We start from the raw sequence: 21,688 nt of genomic DNA on the forward strand, positions 1-21,688 counted from the left end.
AAGGGATGACTATATAAGTGGACGTAGACAGCAGACACTGAGGAGGTCAGGGGGGGCACTGCAGGTCAGGATGTTAGCAGGCATCTACCAGACATTCAAGACAGGTGGAAGAAAGCAGTGGGATGAACCGGGGTAGGGGATACTGCAGGTCAGCATGAAGATCCTGAAGCTCTGGCCTGCACTTGTATTTGAAATGAATGCTTACTCATGCTTACTCATAAACCCTCACACATGGCTTGGACAAGATAAAAACTTGAATCCCTAATACCCTGACACATTTAGGAAAGGCTGTAGCTATACAGAAATATAACTTCTAAGTAGGTTATGCTTTGGTATGTGAGTGAAGTCCTCAATATTAGTGAATAAAAGACAAAGAGGAGGGAAACACTCGATTAATGACAGTTGTGAATTTACTAGTGAATTTTACCAACCTTTTTTTTTTATAAAAGATTTAATTTCATCAATTCTAAAGCAGTAATAAAATAAAATAGACATTGATTCTGAACAGGTGATGCAGACCTCTAGGACATTCATCACACCTGAATAAACATTAAAAAGTATGTTAAAAAGAGCTGGATGGAATACAGTTTAAAAAAAATAATGTCATACATACTCTTTATATGGATATGAACAAATGTAAAGTAAACGTACCTTAAATATAGAAAATTATAATTTAAACAAATTCCCCGTGACCCCGCATTGAAATAATTGGGTAAAGAAAATGGATGGGCATCAAGCACATTTCTGCTTTGCAGTGTACATTTCAGTTTGATGATGAATTTGTTTTCGTTTAATCACATTTCCTCTTTTTTCTCAGACACATTGAGCAGAGGCATTTAAGTAAGCCAGCAAATGTACACAAAACCAGCAGCACAACTCCCACTAAAAAGATGATCACATCTACAGAGTAGTAGGAGTACCAGGGCAGTCTGTAGGACTCGGTTCTCAGGTGAGCAGCACCTTTGTGTCTCATGACGAACTCTATCCAGAAGAGGGCGGTGTCCAACGGCTTCATTGGCTGATCTCTGTGCAGGCTGGAGAGTCTCTGCATGTTCATCCTGTAGGAGGGATCGTTCAGGACTTCCTGCATGGCCTCCTGAAATGTTTCCCTATCCAAATCAGAAACATCCATAACCCTTGCTGCACCCTTAGCTCTCAGTCTATTGAGATTATCGGCTTGATCGAACACAAATGGAATCCCTACAATTGGAACACTGTGATAGATAGCCTCATAAATGCCATTTGTCCCCCCGTGGCTCACGAATAGTTTGATACTTGGATGCCCCAGAAGGTCATTCTGTGGCATCCAGTCCACCAGTAATGTATTGTTGCCCAGAGAAGCAGGCTTCTCCCCCTTGTATCTCCAAATGACCTTTTGTGGTAATTTTGCAAAAGCAGCAGCAATTTCATCGGCTAGGTCAACGGGAAGCTCTGCAATTAAAGTCCCCAGAGACGTGACGATGACTCCATGCTGGCCAGAACTCTGCACAAATAGCTCCAAGTGTTGAGGCAGTGGTTCGGCAGGTTTGCACTGGAACCCTGCCATATAAATTACATTTGGCATGGTGGGACGAGGGAACTCAAACACAAAATCCACTCTCATGAGCCAAAGATCTGCTGCTTGAAACAGGGAAAAATAATCCACATCGGGGCCAAAGTAGCGCTTGGACAAAGCAGAGTAATGTGGTCCGACTACCTGCTTGTACAAACTCATCCTTAATGTGTAAAAGATCATGTTTTCGACCCTCTCAAAAAAAGTCATTTTATCAGTTAGTTCTGAAGGTGGGAGTGGAACATAGGAGAGAGGGGAGGGTGCAATAGCAAAATGGGCTTCTCCATGAACAGTCCAGCGAGCGTTGAATACTAAAGGCAAGCCAAGGTAGTGAGCCAGGAATACACCTCCCCCGTTAACAGGGTCTGTCAAAACAATGTCATATTTAGCTTCTTGGAGGGACTTCATTAGTTCTTTATTTTCAAACATGTGCATGATCAATTCACATATATTTTTGTGTAATTCAAAAAACGTATTTTTTAGCTCCATGTCTAGAGCAAAACGGGCCAATATAGAGCCCTTACTTCGTTTAATTCTGATAACCTCAGAGACAAAGGCGCGATAAAAATCCTCATTTCCGCCAGCAACAACATCCACCGTGATGGCATTGTAGTATGGAGAGATTTCACTGATGTACCAGCTGTCTGAGGCACGAACGACCGTCACGGAGTGACCTCGCCGATGCAGCTCCTCGACAAGTATCCTCATGTTCACCCAGTGGCTGCCGTCATGCGGAAAAACCAGAACCGTCCCGCTCTTGGCAGGTGGAATTATGACTGACAAAAGAGAGACGATGGAAGCCAAAGACAAAAACATCTTCAAATCCGCTCTAATGGTGTAAGTCTGAAACACAAATACGAGAGAAAAAGACAGTGAGGAAGCAGTCACTTTGGGGACCGAGGAAATGTCAGCACAGGAAAGTGAGCCTCAAACAAAGAGCTCCATTCATGTCTCACTGAACTGGCTCTCAACTACTGTACATCATTTCCATCAACAGCGCTCACGTATTTGTAACATGTGAAGCCTCTGACAGGAAAGGTGTGAAGAGCTCTGCGTGCACAGCGCAGATTACGGTCATCCTGTGTCGTAATAGTCACCATAGCTCACTTCACTCTGCTTACAGGGAAACATTAAGAAAAAATACAGTCCCAGCACTTCTATTCTGAAAAAGTTCCACGTTTCATCAGTGGATGTCATTCAGTTGAGCCAAAAGCCTCCCAGGTTATCACAAAGTAAAAAAAGGCTGTTTGTTCTGCAGCACTGAAAAGCTGTGTTCCCCCATACACAGAAGGCAAAAGCTATTAATGGTAAGCTTACTACTTACTTACCTTATGCGCTCGTCAGTGAGCAGTGTTGCTACAGTATATTTAATACCTAAACAAGACTATTCATGCTGCAAAGAGCCAAAGTAAAACCAGCATCGTTGCGAACACTTCCTTGTTCCATTTGTCCAGCCCTCGTAATATTATGCAAGATTCATGCCGTCCTGGAAAACTTGAATCATAGCTCTGTATTAAACAAAAAGTGCAAATCATAACAAGAATGACAAGGATGTGATGTAATTGTTTCACAGAGAAGCAGTGCACAAAGCTTTAACCCTTCATACTGTCTGGGGACCACATGCACGAAGATGTTGTGTCCTGGAAATACTCGCATTCACCAACACGAAGACTGGTTTCTGTTTATTTATGCTGCAAGATAATCTTCTTGATAATCTAAATTAAACTTGCAGAGCATACTAACAAATAGAGTTTCAGTTAGAAACAGTTATACTGTATGACAGATGTTTAAAAACATTCAGTCTTCCAAAGAAACCACAGCAGCAGTGAGTGTTGCATAACGTGTAGCAAAGAACACAGATAGACACTGGATGTTGAAATATCAAAACTATGTAATAAGAATGCAGTAAAAAAAAAGGAAATAACAAAAACCTGAGCTGCATGACACATATTTTATTTTAATGAATCTTCGTGTTGCTGAACTTTTGCTTGACACTATTAAAGCATGAGTGTAAAGAATTCTAATTCAAGATTGTTTATTGTCATTGTTCATATTTCACAACAACGAAATTACAGAATGCAACTGAAACTGGTGAGACTGAAAAAAAACTTCCTCATTTCACTTTTTTTTCACCCTTTTTTTGCATTGAATTGAATTGTAGGCTATTTAATTTGAATTTATTTCAGACGATTGCCACGAAAGTGATTGGTAAACAGTATTTACAAAAGAACAATCCCCCAAAACATATACAGATTCACCAGTATTAGCTCATCGTCGCAATATATATACATTTGTACGTAATATTAAAAAAATATAAACAAAATTTCCAATTGAGTAAACTTGTAAGTATTTATACCTTCCGATATGACAGTGTTTGATGCAAATTGCCTGAAAGGGGGTATGAAGAAGCAAAACTTACATGTATTTGTTTCATACCCCTTCTCCTGTCTAATTCCACCCCTTATAGTAACCTATGCTTTTATCCAAAATTCACAAAAAATAATCATATAATTAAAAAAATACACACACATACATGCATACATACATGTATATACCCACACATACGCATACATACACATACATACATGCAAACACAAACCAAACTGTATTCAAACTTATATATCAACAACTACACAGCAGGCCCTTGTGAGACAATCACACCTAAATACACTTTCACACCCTTGTACATCAGCATTCAGAGTACAGTGACCCCCCATCATCAGTACCACAACCTGACCCTACAGTGGCTCTGCCAGGCTCCCTCACCAATCCTGTACCCCGAAGTCCCTGAGACCCCCGAAAACCAGCCCGAGAGCGAAGCGCAGACACCATACCAACTAGGAATGGGCGATATTTTACCGTTCACGATATACCGTCAAAAAAAATCCCCATGGTAAGAATTTGTCATCTCGCGGTAAAAATGAGAAATTTCGTGTAAAGCCGGATTTATGGTTCTGCATTAAATCCAAGCACAATGTATGTGAAGGAAGGAAGGAAGGAAGGAAGGAAGGAAGGAAGGAAGGAAGGAAGGAAGGAAGGAAGGAAGGAAGGAAGGAAGGAAGGAAGGAAGGAAGGAAGGAAATGAGCCAGGAAGAAAGAAAGATATGAGCCTGAAAGAAAGAAAGAAATGAGCCAGCAAGAAAGAAAGAAAGAAAGAAAGAAAGAAAGAAAGAAAGAAAGAAAGAAAGAAAGAAAGAAAGAAAGAAAGAAAGAAAGAAAGAAAGAAAGAAAGAATGATAAATTCCCGTTGATGAGGTTTTTGTGTAACAAACATGGTGGATCTGAGTCATTACAGTTTTACAGTACAGGTGTACTCATTTAATTGGTTTTTATTAATTAAATCTAATTGGTGTAGTTTAGTAGCATTTAGTATTCTTTTAGAGCAGTGTTTTGGGGGCTCCAAAGACTGAATGTGGTGATAGAGTTATAGTTAAAAAGGTGGAGTTGAATTGGTATTTTTTTTATCGTCATTTTTATCGTTATCGGGATAAATGCCAGAAATTACCGTGATACTGTACATGCAGACACACAACACACACACACACACACACATTTACAGTGCAGAGTAGTGATACCAGTCCCCTCCCCTCTTCATCAAAGTACCTGTTGATAATCACCAGTTTGAGCCTTTTTTAAAATTCAACCTCATTCAAACGTTCGTTTTTGGTTCGAGCCTCTGCTTTCTTGCTTTGACAGGCGGCTCCTGACCAGATCAACCCTAAGTTGGTAATGCAATTATTACTAAATGATGCACATACATTTTAATAACATGTAAAAGTGCTTGTCAATATCCCTTGGACTAGAAACGTGCAGCTACAGTAAGTTGGATTACTGTACGCACAAGACCACAAAAGACCACAGAACAAGGAATAAGTTTGAACTGCCAGCTTATTATTGAAAAGTTTAGACAAAAGACAACAAACAGTTAACATTGATTTCAAATACCATAACCCATTTTTGTTCAGTAGTTGAATTCCAAACCCCTGTAATTAAACATTTGTTTCGTTTTAATATCAGGTTATGTTTCAGAGATTTTGATCAATTGAGTTAACTCAGTTTAGTTTAAATCACATTCTGATCAAATCACATTAACATTCACCACAAAAATAAATTGCATTATAAAAATACCCTTTACAATGAGTTTGTAGTCGTATGAAATAAAATATAAAATATATATATAACTCAAAACAATTCAGCAAAAGACTGGGCAGATCTGTACCACAGAATCAAAAGAAAAAGAGTCATTTCCCCTCCCATTTGTTACTCCTTTACTTTCTTGGAATTAGTTTTTCCACTGCAGCTTTGCAGAAGTTTGGATGAATCCTACCACTTCAGAAGACAACGCGCACCGGCCGATAGAGGGCGCTACTGCTCCAGTGGACGCACAGTCTGGTTTCAACCTCGCGTATCCAAAGTTGGTTTTAGCCGGATATTTCTCCAACCCACTCGAAATGGCCAGGTCCCGATTTTCCAACATACAAAACAGAAAAACAAAAAATACCTCCTTTATATTTTTGTTTCTTTTAACTTTAGACTCGTTTTTCATGCAGCCTGCGTTTGCTGTCTGCAAAATCATAGACATGTAGGCTATACATCTATGTGTCTATGTGCAAAACCATAGACATCATATTATAGAACACTGTGCACAATGCTCTGTCTAGTGTTGATGGCTATGTGCAAAACCCTCCTCGTCTTGCAGAGAAAAGTTTAGAACAATCCGATTGGTTGTTACTAGTCACATGGGTCTCGCAGCGTCGTGCCCTTCAAAATAAGACATTTTAAGCAAACCACCAATTACATTATATATCTTTTACGGTAGCTTTCAAGGTATTCTTCAATTAAATAAAATATTAGACGTTTTAATGAAGATTTAAACATATCAACATATTTATTGACTTTTTACCCAATGTATGTATTGCTGTTTGTTTGATAGCTCAGTCAACCTGGGTTACATAAACAAAAACATGCTTGGTCATATTAGTTACATTTTGAACAAAATATTTAGATTTTTTTTGCCTGACTATGTAATGCTGGATTTTGTCAGCTAAATTGTGGTGGAATAAAATAACAAAACAACAAGAAAAAACAAATACCAGATTAAACCTATGGTTTCAGGTAATAATTTAGAACTGGGATCGTGATCAACCAGTGCTAGTGGTAGATCACGGAACATTTAAAAAAAATACACAAATAAATATATGTTGCATCCTTCATTTCCAACATTTAGATTGCTGCTTTTGCTGAGAACTTTATTGAAAAGTCTACCATAACAACTATGTGGGTCTCTTCTACACTAAGTTCACGTAACTGTGTAGAGCAGTGTGATGCAGGGCTTATGCAAAACACATATAAAGAATTACACTGCAGCAAGCAAAGCATAAACAGGCTTATGAATTCATAACTACCAGCAAGGAAAAGAAAGGAAAATGAGTGGGGAAGCTGGGCCGCGTAAGAAACTGAAAACTTTTAATTTCCACGTGGAATAGGAGCACTTTTTTTTCACCATGCGCTCTAGCATTGCTATTCGCAAGAAAGGGGTATGTGGAGATGTACTTTCAAACTGTTCATAAAAACCATGACACTAACTTCCCTCCTAAAAGCAAACTGAGATGGCAAAAAGAGAGAGAATTAAAATAAGCATTCAATTTTCACAAACCCAAGACCAAAAGTGATCACTGAAGCATACATGTGTATGTATATGTGTGTGTGTACACATGTACAAACGTCACGTGTACAGACGTCGCCCAGGACCGTAAGAAATGGGAAATGGAAACAAGCTTTACAAAACGGACTGCAGACCCACGAAACCGCCCTGGCTCTACACCGAGAAACAAAAAGGAAGTTGAGGAAGCAGAAAGCCACCATGCCCACACCAGCACCGGATCCAGCCCACACCTGCGACACCTGCGGCCGTGTCTGGGGAGAATCTGCGTGAAGAAGATCTAACCTCCTCCAGACACAAGAAATCGATGGTCTTCCGAGACTGTGATGCCGATGACATATGTGTATGTTTATAAGGTATAAGGTAAAATAAGTACATTTTCAGCTGCATATGAACATAAATAAGGTGAGGCAAGGCAAGTTTATTTATATAGCACAATTTAACAATAGGGTGATTCACAGTGCTTTACAAAGACATTAAAAATAATGAATTAACATTAAGACAAAAAATAAAATTAGTAATAATCATAATCATAAAATAAATACATAGAATAAAATAAAACATAATTTATTCACTTAAAAAGAAGTAACAAATGAGATGTAAGAAATAAAGGTTGCAGTGCATTGTGGGAGATGAAATGCAGCATTAAATAAAAAGGATTTCAACCTTGATTTAAATCAAATGAGAATTTCAGTAGGCCCCTTGCATTTTGGGAAGCTGAACAATGCCTCACGTGTATTTGGTTCTAACTCCGGGTACAGAAAGTAGGCGCGGCCCTAATGACCTTAGGGTTCTGGTTGGTTCATAATGGACCAGGAGATCAGATATGTATTTTGGTCCATTCAGAGATTTATAAACCGCCAGCAGGATTTTAAAATCTATTCTGTGTCAGACAGGAAGCCAGTGTAAACGTCTATAACTGGAGTGATATGGTCCACTCTCTTGGTCTTAGTGAGGACTCAGGCAGCAGCGTTCTACAAATTAACATCAATGTGTAATCTGCCGTATCGAGATAAAATATGCAAATTATTTACTGTATTAGCTTTTATCGTGCCTTAACAGTGTTACAAACATAGGCTTTGCTTAATCTATGAGCTAATATCTGACCAATGTTGTGAGTGCTGAGTCATGGTGACATAGAATTTAAATTTTTCAGATCAGCTTTTTGTTTATTGTATTATGGGATGATGCACACTGAAGAACTTATCAAATCCTATGTGACTTACCAAGTCATGAGCTGTACTTGACATTTTAGTAGTCAGATAGTTTCTTAAAGATTGATTAGGATTAACGTTTGCAAGAAATTATCAGAAGTTAGGGTTATCAGTTTAACGGAAAGCTTTTTTTATGCAAGGCCACACAGTCTCTCGCTGAGCTCCCACAGCTTGTTTGCTACAACATCATCTTTGGCTTTAGCATAGACTTCTCTCACAGCGCAGTTGGAAAAATAACGCCCACTGAGAGCTTCAATGTCTTCCTGGACGGCACAGTGCACAGTGGTCTGGCATCCCTGGATGGTATCCTTGAAGAAAAAAGCAGTTACGGGTTTCACGAGCAGTTGAAGAACTGAGCTTGTGTTCCTGGTCAGCTCCGAGTTGATGGCTCCTGAAAGGACAAAGGGGATTTAGAGGCACACTCCTTAGCACATAGTGGGGGGGAAAAAAAGGATAACCAACTCCATCAATAGTTCCTTTTCACTCACAGCTAAATAGCTCTGCAATTTGACACTAACTGTAAATCTAAAAGACACAATAGACACAAGATTTTAACTACTAATCTCTTTCTCTGCCATATTTTTAACGTTTCAAGTGTTTTACCAGAGAAAACAAGAAGTTGGATTTGTTTTATGCAAATGTCACAATTGCATACAGCTCCTCTGCATGACCTGCTCTCGGCTGGGTGGCTCATAATCTGGTCTCTCTCTCCTCCACCTACAAATTCATCATTCAGAGGCAACCTGCAGACCCTCATGGATCTTGCAAAAAATGTGTAAAACATTTGGACTAGACCACACTTTATGGAAACGGTATACTGATCATCATAGACATATAAACGTAGACGCCCCATCGAGAGCTGAGCTGTACGTCAACGTCGCCGCCATATTGGATGTGGCAAGACTGCGCTGTAAACTAATACAAGTAAAGGGACTTATTTTCATAAAGCACCTTTCTAGAAAGATATTTACGTTTTACATCTCATTTATTCATTCACACACGCACCAAATATAATATATTTAATTTTTTCAGATGGCAAAAACAAGAATTTTATTGATCCCACATAGGACTAATTCATGTTATATCAGCTATAGAGAACAAGGTAGTGCCGAAAAACAATATATATCCCCCCTCACAAAAATAAGAAAAATAGAGAAACATATTTTCTCATCAACAAAACAAATTTTAATTTAACATATTTGAACCATTTTTCAGACAATAAAAAAACATTTGAACCATTTATCAGACAATAAAATAACTGAAAAAAAATCTTTAAAATTTACTATTTTTTTTTTTGGGGGGGGGCACGGTGGCGCAGCAGGTAGTGCAGCTGTCTCACAGCAAGAAGGTCCTGGGTTCGATTCCCGCCGGGGACGCTGTGGGCGCTGAAGTGCGTGTTAGTTCTCCCATGACTTCAGTGCCCACACCATGGGTGGGGTTGGCGAAAGGATCTTTCTGTGTGGAGTTTGCATGTTCTCCCCATGTTCCCCTGGGTAGCTAATGTGAGCTACCCTCACAAAAACATGCAACAGTCCTGGGCTACACATGCCCCCTCTGGCCAACCGGGGCGCCAGATGGGGTGGGGAGGATCCGGCCGGAATAACGTGATCCTTCCACGCGCTACGTTCGGCCGGAGAATCCTCATCCTGTCTGGTGAAAAGAAGCGGTCCATCACTCCTCAGGATAAGAAGGAGACCTGAGCTCAGTGTAGGGCCCTCCTTGGGTTGGCAGAGGGGAACAATGCCAAGGACTGTCTAGGTATGAGCACTGGGTGATGAAATGGGTAAAAAATCGGGGATAAAAAAAATATAAAAAAAAAAAATGTTACTATTTTGTTATTTGAAAAATTAGTTTCGTTGATGAGAAAATATGTTTCTCTATTTTTCTTTTTGTGAGGGGGATATTTATTGTTTTTCGACACTACCTTGTTCTCTATAGCTGATATAACATGAATTACTCCTATGTGGGATCAATAAAGTTCTTATTTTTGCCATCTGAGAAAATTAAATATATTATATTTGGTGCCTAACTGTTTCCCTGCATGTGTGAATGAATAAATGAGATGTAAAACGTAAATTTCTTTGTAGAAAGGCGCTTTATGAAAATAAGTCAATTTACTTGTATTAGTTTACAGCGCAGTCTTGCCACATCCAATATGGCGGCGACGTTTACGTATCGCAGCAGCGGGCACGAACACTCGATGGGGCGTCTACGTATGTCTATGCTGATCATGATGTCTCTTTATAATGCGCATGCGTTGAGTGGTGACATCCTTTACCACTGACCTGGGTGGAGGGAGTAGCAGGTGACTTTGGTTCCCTTCAGTCTCTTGGCCAGCTCGTGGGTGAAGAGGCTGTTGCACAGCTTGCTATTAGCGTAGCCCTGGAAGACGTTCAGGGAGGATGTCCCGACTGCCAGAGCTTTGTGGGTGTTCAGGCAGTCAAAATTAATTTTTCCCATGGTGTATGCCAGAGATGACACATTAACAATCCTGCTCGGTCCACATTGCTTCAGGCGCTCCAACAATAGGTTGGTTAACAGGAAATGGCCGAGGTGGTTAACACCAAACATCATCCCAAAGTCATCCTCCGTTCGACCCTGCATGAAAACACCTGGCACAGAAACACAGAAACAACCTTAATCCTCACAAATTAACACCAAAACCAATAAAGCCTGAAGCCATCCAACCTAGGCAGGACTTGATGTTTTTGTTTTCAGTCAGAAAAGTCATCGTCATCTGACAAAATCTGTTATCTGGCAATGCTGACAAAAGGGGATGGGGTTCATGAAGGATGTGTTTGGAACAGTTTTTATAATTGTTCTATCTTTCTTTCTCTGTATTGATACATGCAGAGCATGAAAAAGTAACTTGAAAAAAATGCATCACATTGTAACCTGTTGCCACTAAATGTTTGGGTATATATATATATATATATACATTTATATACGTATGTATGTGTGTATTTCTATACATATGAATTTGAGCATACATCAAATCCATAACTCAGTGTCTGCTGTGTAAATCTGTTTATATAGTCATCCCTGTATTACACCAACTAACCATTTATCATGTCATATCTACATAGAACTCGTAGTTCTCCTGCTCACAGATAGTTAATAATACTAATATCTTGTGTTTTGTAGCTTCGATAGTGTATCTGTGTCTTCCCCTCTTTCTGTTCTTAATTGTCTCTTTCCTATCTCCCTTTCCTGCTCTATCTGGCTGGCCTTCGGCAGGAGAGTCACCGCTTATGAGCCGTTTTCCTTGCCACTGTTTGGCTTAAGGTTTGTCTCCCACTAGGGGAGTTTTTAACCTGCCATGTTTTATGTAATAATTGCTTGGGGGTCATTTTCAGGTCATGTTCTGGGTCTCTGGAAGGCGCCTAGAGACAACTTGTATTGTAATAGATGCTATATACAGTACAGACCAAAGGTTTGGACACACCTTCTCATTCAAACAAGTTGGTCTGTACTGTAAATAAAGTTGAACTGAAATGAATAACTTTAATAAATGGTTAAATAATCCTGGGATATGCGTATCTGTCTTAAATCATCCAAAAGAATAACAATAGAATATAAAATTGGAATGAAAAATAAAAAAAAAAGATAAGTGAAGTAAGACATGGACGCAAACAAAAGCTTTTTAATGATTGTGTGGATCTATGTAATTAGGTGAAAAGGGACCAGCAATACTGTACCTGCATTGTTGATCAGGATGTCTAATTTGGATTCAGACTTCAGAAAGGTCTCAGCAAAGCTGCGAACAGACTTAAGACTTCCCAGATCCAGCTGCATGAACACCACCTCATTACTGCTACTCTCCTGCAGACAGTAGACATTAAGTGCTTGAGAAGTTAAGTGTGAAAATAATAATGTAGCCATTCATGTCTGTTTTCATTGAGTCTGCAGTAGGCATATATCAGAAAGTGACAAATGACTAGTAAGATTTCTAAACGTAATGGAGAGAGCAGAGCTTGTGGAATGACAGATTTAAGCTCTCTTTTGACAGAGAAAGAAATATTCACCCTTTTGATCTCCTCGAGAGCTGCCTCTCCTCTCTGCTTGCTGCGACAGGCCAGAATCACCCTGGCTCCTCTTTTTGCAAGATCTATGGCTGTAGTCTTCCCAATGCCCGTGTTGCTACCTGCATGCGAGAAATCAAACTTTCTAACCCACATTGATTCTAGAATTGGACTGAAACGAAACTGAAAAAGGTTTTACTCACCAGTCACAATCACAGTTTTGCCATGTAGCTTTGCATCACTCTTGCAACTCTTTCCTTTCACCACAACATGGTGGAAAATGTAGGCAATTCCTACGACTGCCGCCGCAACCAGAAGAAGGGTAGACATTGTTGCTGCCTTTGAGCCTCAGCGCAGTCCGGCTGTACTGAGGCAGTCCAAACAGTTTAGGCTTTGACACTCACACATTCCAACAAACACACCCATTTCCTATCTGCGTGTGACTCTGTAATCAGATCACAGCAAGGCTGTAAAACTGTAATTCTTAAAAGGCCCAGAACAGGCCGCAGAACTCATGTTGACGGTTCAGCTAGGTCAGCTGTGTGTTTGTCCAAGCAAGTTGGACTTGTATACTTCAACTTTGTTCTGTATTTCAGTCGCAGAAAAATAAATAACACTACTCACCATGACATTACGCTCTCATACAGCAGAAGTGGTACATAAACAACTGCAAGTAATACCTACGCTGAGCTTTTGTCCTCTCTTTCAGCCTCCTATTAACCAGTAGAAGAGGTACTGCTATACAAACTATGTTGCTATTGGTATTTCCCCTTAATACTTCTTATTTTTATAGAAAAAAATGTCTTATAATAATGTGAAAAATCAATGGTAATTAAAGCTGCGAACAGCGATGATTGGGCCCCCGTACCTACGGCTACTGCCCCAGGTGGCGTGCCTCCCCTCACTTTTCTGTAAAGTCACATACACTTGTATTACATTAAGTAGGTCAGATGCAATTATAAGGCAAGACAAGTTTATTTGTATAGCACATTTCATGTACAAGATTTCATATTTATTTTTTTTAAAAAGTAAACAAGTTTAAAAGAAGAAATTAAAGATGGACATAAGTGAAAAAGAATTAAACAAATGAAATCCAAAAAATAAAGGTTGTAGTGCATTATGGGGGATAACTGAAATGCAGCAGTGACTAAAAGCAAAAGCGACCCGAGGGTTCTGGTTGGTTCATAATGGACCGGGAGGTCAGAGATGTATTTTGGCCCGAGGACATTCAGAGATTTGTAAACCAACTGCAGGATCTTTAAAGCATATCTGGGAAAGACAGGAAGCCAGTGTAAAGATCTAAGAACTGGAGTTATATGGTCCACTCTTTTTTTTATTTGCTTGTTGTCTGTGATAACTTTTGAAGTAATGTGAATCAGTTGCACAGTTTTTTTTCCATTTATTTATTTATATAACTTTCTACAGGAAAGGGTTAATGTAACAGTCCTTCTGCTTCTTCTTGTCTCAAAAAAAAAGTGATTTTCTCTTCAATTCAACATTATATTTTTCTTCCATCGTCTTTTCACTTCTTATGAGAACTTCTTACTTGCACTGTCAACGAATCAGAATCACCTTGGCAGGTAAGTAGTGAATGTCTGCCAAATGTCCCACATAAAACTAACTTCACTGCAGTATTACTGAGAGAGACATTCACACAGAATTAGCCCCGTCCAATGTTTAAATGAACTTTGTGAAAGGATGTTTATTAATTTTTTACTTTCTCATACAGTATACAGTATTAACATAATTTCCCTTAAGGGATTAATAAAGTAATATTCAAGTTGGGGAGCTGAGTCAGCTCTTTAGCCCAAAGAAACCTACGAGCAGAAATAAAAGCATTAATCTTTTTAATGCCTTTTATAAACCATCAACCTTTACCTCGATCTGTAAAATAACATCCTTATTCAGAGTTGAACCGCTCAGACCTAAGGAACTTTGGCATCAGCATACAAAAAAAAATCACAGGTAGTCAAAATCTAATGTGTTTTATTTCTATGTTTGGGTGAAGTATTACAACAGTTCTATTCATCAGAAATTTCAGTAAAAATATGAGTCAAGAAAAATGTAAATGATGAACTGTAAAACAATCTTCTATAACATAAACACCATTGCTCTGAAATGTTTAAAATGCTCATTCAATGTTCAAATCACGTACACTATGTATATCCACTGGATCATTAGTGTCGTTTCACTTTCTGCTTACACATCACATTCCATAAACACCTGATGAGAATGAAGAAGGATAAAAACATGAGCAGCAGCGCTCCAGTCAGGAACAGAACTACATCTACAGAGTGGTACGTGAACCTGGACATTGTGTAAAACTGGGCTTTCAGGTGAGCAGCACCTTTGTGTCTCAGGACGAACTCGATCCAGAAGAGAGCCGTGTCCAGCGGCTTCATTGGTTGATCTCTGTGCAGTCTGGAGAGTCTCTGCATGTTCATCCTATAGGAGGGATCGTTTAGGACTTCTCGTATGGCCTTAAGGAAGTTGTCATCTTTGTCCACTGTAGCTATTGAGAGAGTTTTAGCAGCTCCTCTCTCTTGCAGACGGACAAAGTTGTCATACTGGTCAAAAAACAAGGGCAGACCCACAACTGGAACTCCGTGATACATGGCTTCTTGGACTCCGTTTGTTCCTCCGTGAGCCACAAACAGCTTTATCTTTCGATGCCCTAAGAGGTCATTCTGGGGCATCCAGTCCACCACCAGAGTGTTTGTGCCCAGGGTGGCAGGTCTCTTTCCTTTATACCTCCAGATGACTTTCTGTGGTAATTTAGCAAAAGTTGCAGCAATCACATCTGCCATGTCATCAGGAAGTTTACTAACAAATGTTCCCAGAGACATGATGATGACTCCATGCTCTCCAGAACTCTGCACAAACTCCTCCAGATGTTCAGGAAGAGGTTTTGCAGGTTTACACTGGAACCCTCCCATGTACACAACATTAGGCATTGTGGGCCGTGGATAGTCAAACACAAAATCCACTCTCATCAGCCAAATGTCTGCATCAAGCAATATCTGATTAAAATTATAATCAGGACCAAGATGTTTGTCGCATATTGGTTGGTATACTTCCTTAACTATTAAACTGTTTTGCAACTGGTTTATTAAATATAAGATCATGTTTTTAACTCTCTGAAAGAAGGTCATTTTATCAGTGTTTCCAGATCCTATTATAGGAACGTAGGATACGGGTGATGGAGCGATGGCAAGATGAGCCTCTTGGGGTATCAACCAGCGAACATTATAAACCAAAGGAAGGTTCAAATATTTGGCCAAAATAACTCCAACTCCCCAGCAAGGGTCAGTGAGCATCAGGTCAAACTTGCTCTCGTTTAAGGTTTTTATCAACTTTGAATCATCCAGCGTAGCTGAAGCAAACTCACCTATAGCTCTGTGAGCCTCAGTAAACATTCCCAACACCCCAATAGATGACTGGAGGAAACTTGCGAAGGGGAGGGCACCTCGTTCAAATTGTATGTTCTCAAATACAAGTTTAGAGATCAACGCCTTGTCCAGGGTTCTCTCCACAGGAACCGTGTAGGAATTGTAATAAGAGGACTTATCCTTGATGTACCAGCTCTTGCTGGATCGCACAATAGTTATTTTGTGTCCTCTGGAGTGCAGAGCTTGAAGTAGAATATCCATGTTGATCCAGTGGCTTCCGTCGGTAGGAACGACCAAGATGTTTCCACCTTCACATGATCTGGGAGTGAGAAGGAGCAGCAGCAAAGCACTGCAGCAACAGATCAGCCTCATCTGAAAAGAAAGTAAGTTGAATGAATCTAAAAGATAAAGATATATCTTATAATGCAAATATATGTCATCAGAATCAGAATCAGAAAGAAGTTTATTGCCAAGTAGTTTAACACACACAAGGAATTTGTTGTGGTGAATTGTGCAATACAAAAGAACAAAAAATATTAAAGGAAAAAATGTACAACAGTGTGATGTTTTCAAACTTACATTGCATTATGTTTAAAATGCATTAAAGTACCATTTAAATTTATTTTTTGGATCAATGCTGAAAAAAAAAAAATCAATGCAATGGATCAATGCTAGGAAGAGAACAAGGACCGTTACGTCGCCCGGATCGGTGTCACCGGGGCCCCTCCCTGGAGCCAGGCCTGGGGTTGGGGCTCGAAGGCGAGCGCCTGGTGGCCGGGTCTTTGCCCGTGGGACCTGGCCGGGCTCAGCCCAAAATGGCGACGTGGGCCCGCCTTCCCGTAGGCCCGCCTTCCCGTAGGCCCGCCTTCCCGTAGGCCCACCACCCGCAGGAAGGTCCATGAAAGGCTGGTGCATTGTGGACTGGGTAGCAGTCGTGGCGAGGTGCCTCGACGACCCAATCCCTGGACCAAAACCCTCTCAGTGGGGACATGGAATGTCACCTCGCTGGGGGGGAAGGAGCCAAAGCTTGTGCTTGAGGTTGAGAGATACCGGCTAGAGATAGTCGGGCTCACCTCCACACATAGCTTGGGCTCTGGAACCCAGCTCCTTTAAAGGGGCTGGACCCTCCACTACTCTGGAGTGGCCCAGGGTGAGAGGCGGCGGGCTGGTGTGGGCTTGGTTATAGCCCTCAGCTCAGTCGCCATGTGTTGGAGTTTACCCCGGTGAATGATAGGGTCGCTTCCCTGCGCCTTCGGGTCGGGAAAAGGTCTCTCACCATTGTTTGTGCCTACGGGCCGAACAGCAGTGCGGAGTACCCGGCCTTCTTGGGGTCCCTGGGAGGGGTACTTGATGGTGCTCCAACTGGGGACTCCATTGTTCTACGGGCGGGACTTCAACGCTCACGTGGGCAATGACAGTGATACATGGAGAGGCATGATTGGGCGGAACGGCCTCCCCGATCTGAACCCGAGCGGTGTTTTGTTGTTGGACTTCTGTGCTAGTCACGGTTTGTCCATAACGAACACCATGTTCAAACATAAGGGTGTCCATCAGTGCACGTGGCACCAGGACACCCTAGGCCGGAGGTCAATGATCGACTTTGTTGTCGTTTCATCTGACCTTTGGCCATATGTCTTGGACACTTGGATGAAGAGAGGGGCTGAGCTGTCAACTGATCACCACATGGTGGTGAGTTGGATGTGTTGGCGAAGGAGGAGGTTGGACAGACCGGGCAGACCCAAACGGATTGTGAGGGTCTATTGGGAACGTCTGGCTGAGCCAGACGTCAGGGACATCTTCAACTCTCACTTCCAAGAAAACTTCTCTCGAGTCCGAGTGGACGATGTTCTCTGCCTCCATTGTCGATGCAGCGGCTCGAAGTTGTGGACGCAAGGTCTCCGGTGCCTGTTGTGGCGGCATTCCTAGAACCCGGTGGTGGACACCGGAAGTAAAGGATGCCGTCAGACTGAAGAAAGAGTCCTACCGGGCTATGTTAGCCTGTGGGACTCCTGACGCAGTAGATGGGTACCGGCAGGCCAAGCAGGCCACGGCTCGGGCAGTCCTGGAGGCAAAAACTCAGGTCTGGGAGGAGTTCGGTGAGGCCATGGAAGAAGACTTTCGGTCGGCCTCGAGGAAATTCTGGCGGACCGTTCGGCGCCTCAGAAGGGGGAAGCAGTACTCTGCCGGCACCGTTTATGGTGCTGGTGGGGAGCTGTTGACCTCGACTGGGGATATCATCGGACGGTGGAAGGAATACTTGGAGGATCTCCTCAACCCGACTGACATGCCTTCCACTGAGGAAGCAGAGAGTTGGGGCTCAGAGGCGTGCTCATCCATCACCCAAGCCGAGGTCACTGAGGTGGTTCGTAAGCTCCTTAGTGGCAGGGCACCGGGGGTGGATGAGATTCGCCCTGAGTACCTCAAGTCTCTGGATGTTGTAGGGCTGTCTTGGTTGACACGCCTCTGGGACATCGCATGGAGGAAGGGGACAGTGCCGCTGGAGTGGAAAACCTGGGTGGTGGTCCCTCTTTTTAAAAAGGGGGACCGGAGAGTGTGTTCCAACTATAGGGGATCACACTTTTCAGCCTCCCCGGGAAAGTCTACGCCAGGGTACTGGAGAGGAGATTACGGCCGATAGTTGAACCTCGGATTCAGGAGGAACAATGCGGTTTTCGTCAGGGCCGTGGAACACTGGACCAGCTCTACACCCTCCGCAGGGTGCTCGAGGGTTCATGGGAATTTGCCCAACTAGTCTGCATGTGTTTTGTGGATCTGGAGAAGGCATTTGACCATGTCTCTCGTGCCATTCTGTGGGGGGCACTCAGTGAGTATGGAGTCCAGGGCCCTCTGCTAAGGGCTGTCCGGTCTCTGAATGATCGGAGCAGGAGTTTGGTTAACATATCCGGCAGTAGGTCAGACTTGTTCCCGGTGCACGTTGGACTCCGGCAGGGCTGCCCTTTGTCACCGGTCCTGTTCATAATTTTCATGGACAGGATTTCTAGGCGTAGCCGGGGACCGGAGGGGATCCGGTTTGGGAACTACAGGAGGTCTCTGCTTTTTGCAGATGACCTTGTCCTGTTGGCTTCATCGGACCGGGACCTTCAGCATGTGCTGGGGTGGTTTGAGGCCGAGTGCGACGCGGCGGGGATGAGAATCAGCACCAAGGCCATGGTTCTCCATCGGGAAAGGGTGGCGTGCCTTCTCCAGGTGGGTGGTGAAGTCCTGCCTCAGGTGGAGGAGTTCAAGTATCTCGGGGTCTTGTTGACGAGTGAGGGAACAATGGAGCGGGAGATTGACAGACGGATCGGTGCAACGTCCGCAGTTATTTAGTCGATGTACCGGACCGTCGTGGTGAAGAAGGAGGTGAGTCGAAAGGCGAAGATCTCGATCTACCGGTCAATCTACGCACCTACCCTCACCTATGGTCATGAACTTCTTTTTCCAGGCGTGTCCCACCGGGAGGAGACCCCGGAGAAGACCCAGGACACGCTGGAGAGACTATGTCTCTTGGCTGGCCTGGGAACGTCTCGGACTCCCCCCCGAAGAACTGGAGGAAGTGTCTGGGGTGAAGGAAATCTGGGCATCTCTGTTGAGACTGCTCCCCCCCCACGAACCGGCTCCCGATAAGCGGCGGAAAATGGATGGATGGATGGATGGATGGATGGATGGATGGATGGATGGATGGATGGATGGATGGATGGATGGATGGATGGATGGATCGATCGATGGATGGATCGATCGATGGATCGATCGATGCTGTTTTGACTTAGTCAGGAACCTCTTTTTAAACAAAATCAAATGAAAAAGCAAAAAATTAATTGCATAAAATTATAAATGTTTATGATGTTTTGGGTGTTAAGTTTGGTTTTGACCATGCTATAATTTAAGATTGTAAAACAATAATTATGGTCATAGCTGAAATCCCAAACACTGACAGCCCGCTTTGATCTTTTTGCTGAAAGCTGCTCATGCTCTGCTTCCAACGGACTCATCCAGACAGGCATGTACAAATACGGCATATAACACCTGTACAGACTGACTCAGTTTAGAGTTGGTGCCTTGCAGAGCACACGTCTCCAGTTTGCAGCATATAAAAATGAACATATTTCCAACAAGCCTAGCTATGATACTATTCCTTTCTGAAAATGAGGGAGAGGACACAGAGTAGTAGATGGATGGATAGATGTTTCTGAGGAGAAGGGCTAATATATATTAACCAGGGGTCGCAGAGAGACCTGAGACCTGGTGACTGTAAATGTCATCAAAATGTTCCCTGGGATCACAAAGCATAAGTGACAGCAAGTCCCTATATATTTTTTTTTTTACCTATTTCTTGAAGTAAATGTGTCAAGATTCCCTATAACACCAAAGATGCTACAATAGCTATTAACTTCAACTTCAACTTCAACTTCATTTTATTGTCCCCTACAGGGGAAATTCGCTTTACAGGGGGGGTTAAAACCAAGAAACATAAAACATAAAGGCACAAAAACACAGAGCACATTCACACAGCTAGGACACAGCACACAAAGTACACACAAATACCCTGGGGGAGGGGGGGGTAGGGGGGTGGGGGGGGGGGTGTAGTGTGGAGAGTGGGGAGTGGAGTTCACAGCTTTTCATTTATTGAGTTTTAAATTAAGTTGGATGATGGCGTGAGTTATAGAAGAATTTTTCAGTCTGTTTGATTAATATATATTATTAAAATAAAAATGAACAAATTCATTTTTTAGATGTGTTCTAATATTTTACAGTAATGGTCATATAACACAAGAAGATTTTATCCATCCATAAAATTCTCTTTCGTGGTGTTTTTTTACAATTTTTTTTCAATTAAAAATGAAAGGTACTGTATGTTGTAAAAACAAACATGTTTAGTTTTTTTGTTGTTTTGAGGGAATTTAATTTGGCTGTTTTAAGACTCGGATCCTAACCAGGTCTTTAACATGAGTGATAATAAGGGAAAGCTTACACAAGAGGAAGGTTAACAGTGGCCACAATAACTAAAACTAATTTGTCCTCATTTGTTTTTCAATAACAAGCTCACATGCAACATACACCGGCACATGAATAACATACTGGGCCATATTTAAAATCCACAAACATCCTGTAGATTAGCACATGCAAACTCAAGTTGTACACTCTGATTTTTTTCCTCCTTTATTTTACTCACTGTGATCATCGTGTTCATCTAGAAAAGGAAAAAAAAAACTTGTAATAAGATTTCTTTATGCAACAGCTGCAAGTAATGAACTGAAACGTGCAGATATGTAGAAGGCAGGAGCTGAATCCTTCCTCACAACGTCCTGCAGTTCATGCAACCTCGTGTACACTGTTTATAGGCAGTGACCTCTTTATCTGTGTACAAAGAGCAAAGATAACGAGTCTACAATGACTGTGTTTAACTTTAGCCCATCAACTCAGGGGGAGCAGTCAGATGAACCTCAATGTTCGATGCTCCAAATGCAGAAAAAGGGGTGAGTGTATCTGCAACAGTTGCCCTCAATCCGTGGAACAATGTCCTTAATCTCTGAGCTGTTAAAACCATAGTATTTTTCCATGTACCGTGAATCAATTCTTCTGATTAGCATTTGAGTAGAGTTGAACCCCCTCGATTACATCCATTGTGTTCACCGTAAGCTTCCCAGATTCAATGGGACTTATATGGAAAGGAATAACTGAAGAAACCCAAATCCCTCTCTCTGATGTGACTAACCGGGGGGCACCCTGGAGCTAGGCCTGCAGGAGGGGCTCATTCGCAATACTTGATGCAGGCTTGAGAATTAACCTCTGAGATAGGAAATATGAGATCACAGTTTCCAGAGCTAGACAGGGTGGAAGAATAGAAT

General features: G+C 41.9%; 3 protein-coding genes across 4 annotated transcripts; all 3 read right to left on the bottom strand.

Annotated features, from left to right (window-relative positions):
• Positions 1-657: 657 nt before the first annotated feature.
• Positions 658-3,302, bottom strand: LOC133464173 (UDP-glucuronosyltransferase 2A2-like). 2 transcript variants are annotated; one of them, XM_061746226.1, is made up of 2 exons: positions 2,881-3,302; positions 658-2,395 (listed from the first exon to the last, which is right to left on the bottom strand). In XM_061746226.1, the coding sequence occupies exon 2, from the start codon at positions 2,366-2,368 to the stop codon at positions 791-793; it is 1,578 nt and encodes a 525-aa protein (XP_061602210.1). In that variant the 5' UTR covers positions 2,369-2,395; positions 2,881-3,302; the 3' UTR covers positions 658-790. The 2 variants fall into 2 exon arrangements, with proteins under 2 accessions (XP_061602210.1, XP_061602201.1); XM_061746217.1 differs by having other exon boundaries at positions 2,557-3,302.
• Positions 3,303-7,743: 4,441 nt separating this feature from the next.
• LOC133464196 (dehydrogenase/reductase SDR family member 13-like) lies at positions 7,744-13,193 on the bottom strand. Its single transcript, XM_061746240.1, has 5 exons — positions 12,654-13,193; positions 12,454-12,572; positions 12,127-12,250; positions 10,714-11,040; positions 7,744-8,819 (listed from the first exon to the last, which is right to left on the bottom strand). Exons 1-5 carry the CDS (start codon positions 12,778-12,780, stop codon positions 8,560-8,562), a joined length of 957 nt encoding a protein of 318 aa, XP_061602224.1. The 5' UTR covers positions 12,781-13,193; the 3' UTR covers positions 7,744-8,559.
• A 1,140-nt stretch (positions 13,194-14,333) lies between these two features.
• Positions 14,334-21,150, bottom strand: LOC133464185 (UDP-glucuronosyltransferase 2C1-like). Its single transcript, XM_061746238.1, has 2 exons — positions 21,013-21,150; positions 14,334-16,211 (listed from the first exon to the last, which is right to left on the bottom strand). Exons 1-2 carry the CDS (start codon positions 21,028-21,030, stop codon positions 14,628-14,630), a joined length of 1,602 nt encoding a protein of 533 aa, XP_061602222.1. The 5' UTR covers positions 21,031-21,150; the 3' UTR covers positions 14,334-14,627.
• Positions 21,151-21,688: the final 538 nt, after the last annotated feature.

This window comes from Cololabis saira, chromosome 2 (genome assembly GCF_033807715.1).
Source record: "Cololabis saira isolate AMF1-May2022 chromosome 2, fColSai1.1, whole genome shotgun sequence".
Lineage (NCBI taxonomy): Eukaryota > Metazoa > Chordata > Actinopteri > Beloniformes > Belonidae > Cololabis > Cololabis saira.

Excerpts from the sequence above, each read along its gene's own strand:
- LOC133464173 (XM_061746217.1), bottom strand. The coding sequence starts at position 2,652 with ATGGTGACTATTACGACACAGGATGACCGTAATCTGCGCTGTGCACGC. Across the intron at positions 2,396-2,556 it reads GCTTCACATGTTACAAATAC|ACTTACACCATTAGAGCGGA; the intron begins GTGAGCGCTGTT and ends TTTGTGTTTCAG.
- LOC133464196 (XM_061746240.1), bottom strand. The coding sequence starts at position 12,780 with ATGTCTACCCTTCTTCTGGTTGCGGCGGCAGTCGTAGGAATTGCCTAC. Across the intron at positions 12,251-12,453 it reads CTCTCGAGGAGATCAAAAGG|GAGAGTAGCAGTAATGAGGT; the intron begins GTGAATATTTCT and ends TACTGTCTGCAG. Across the intron at positions 11,041-12,126 it reads CATCCTGATCAACAATGCAG|GTGTTTTCATGCAGGGTCGA; the intron begins GTACAGTATTGC and ends TTTCTGTGCCAG.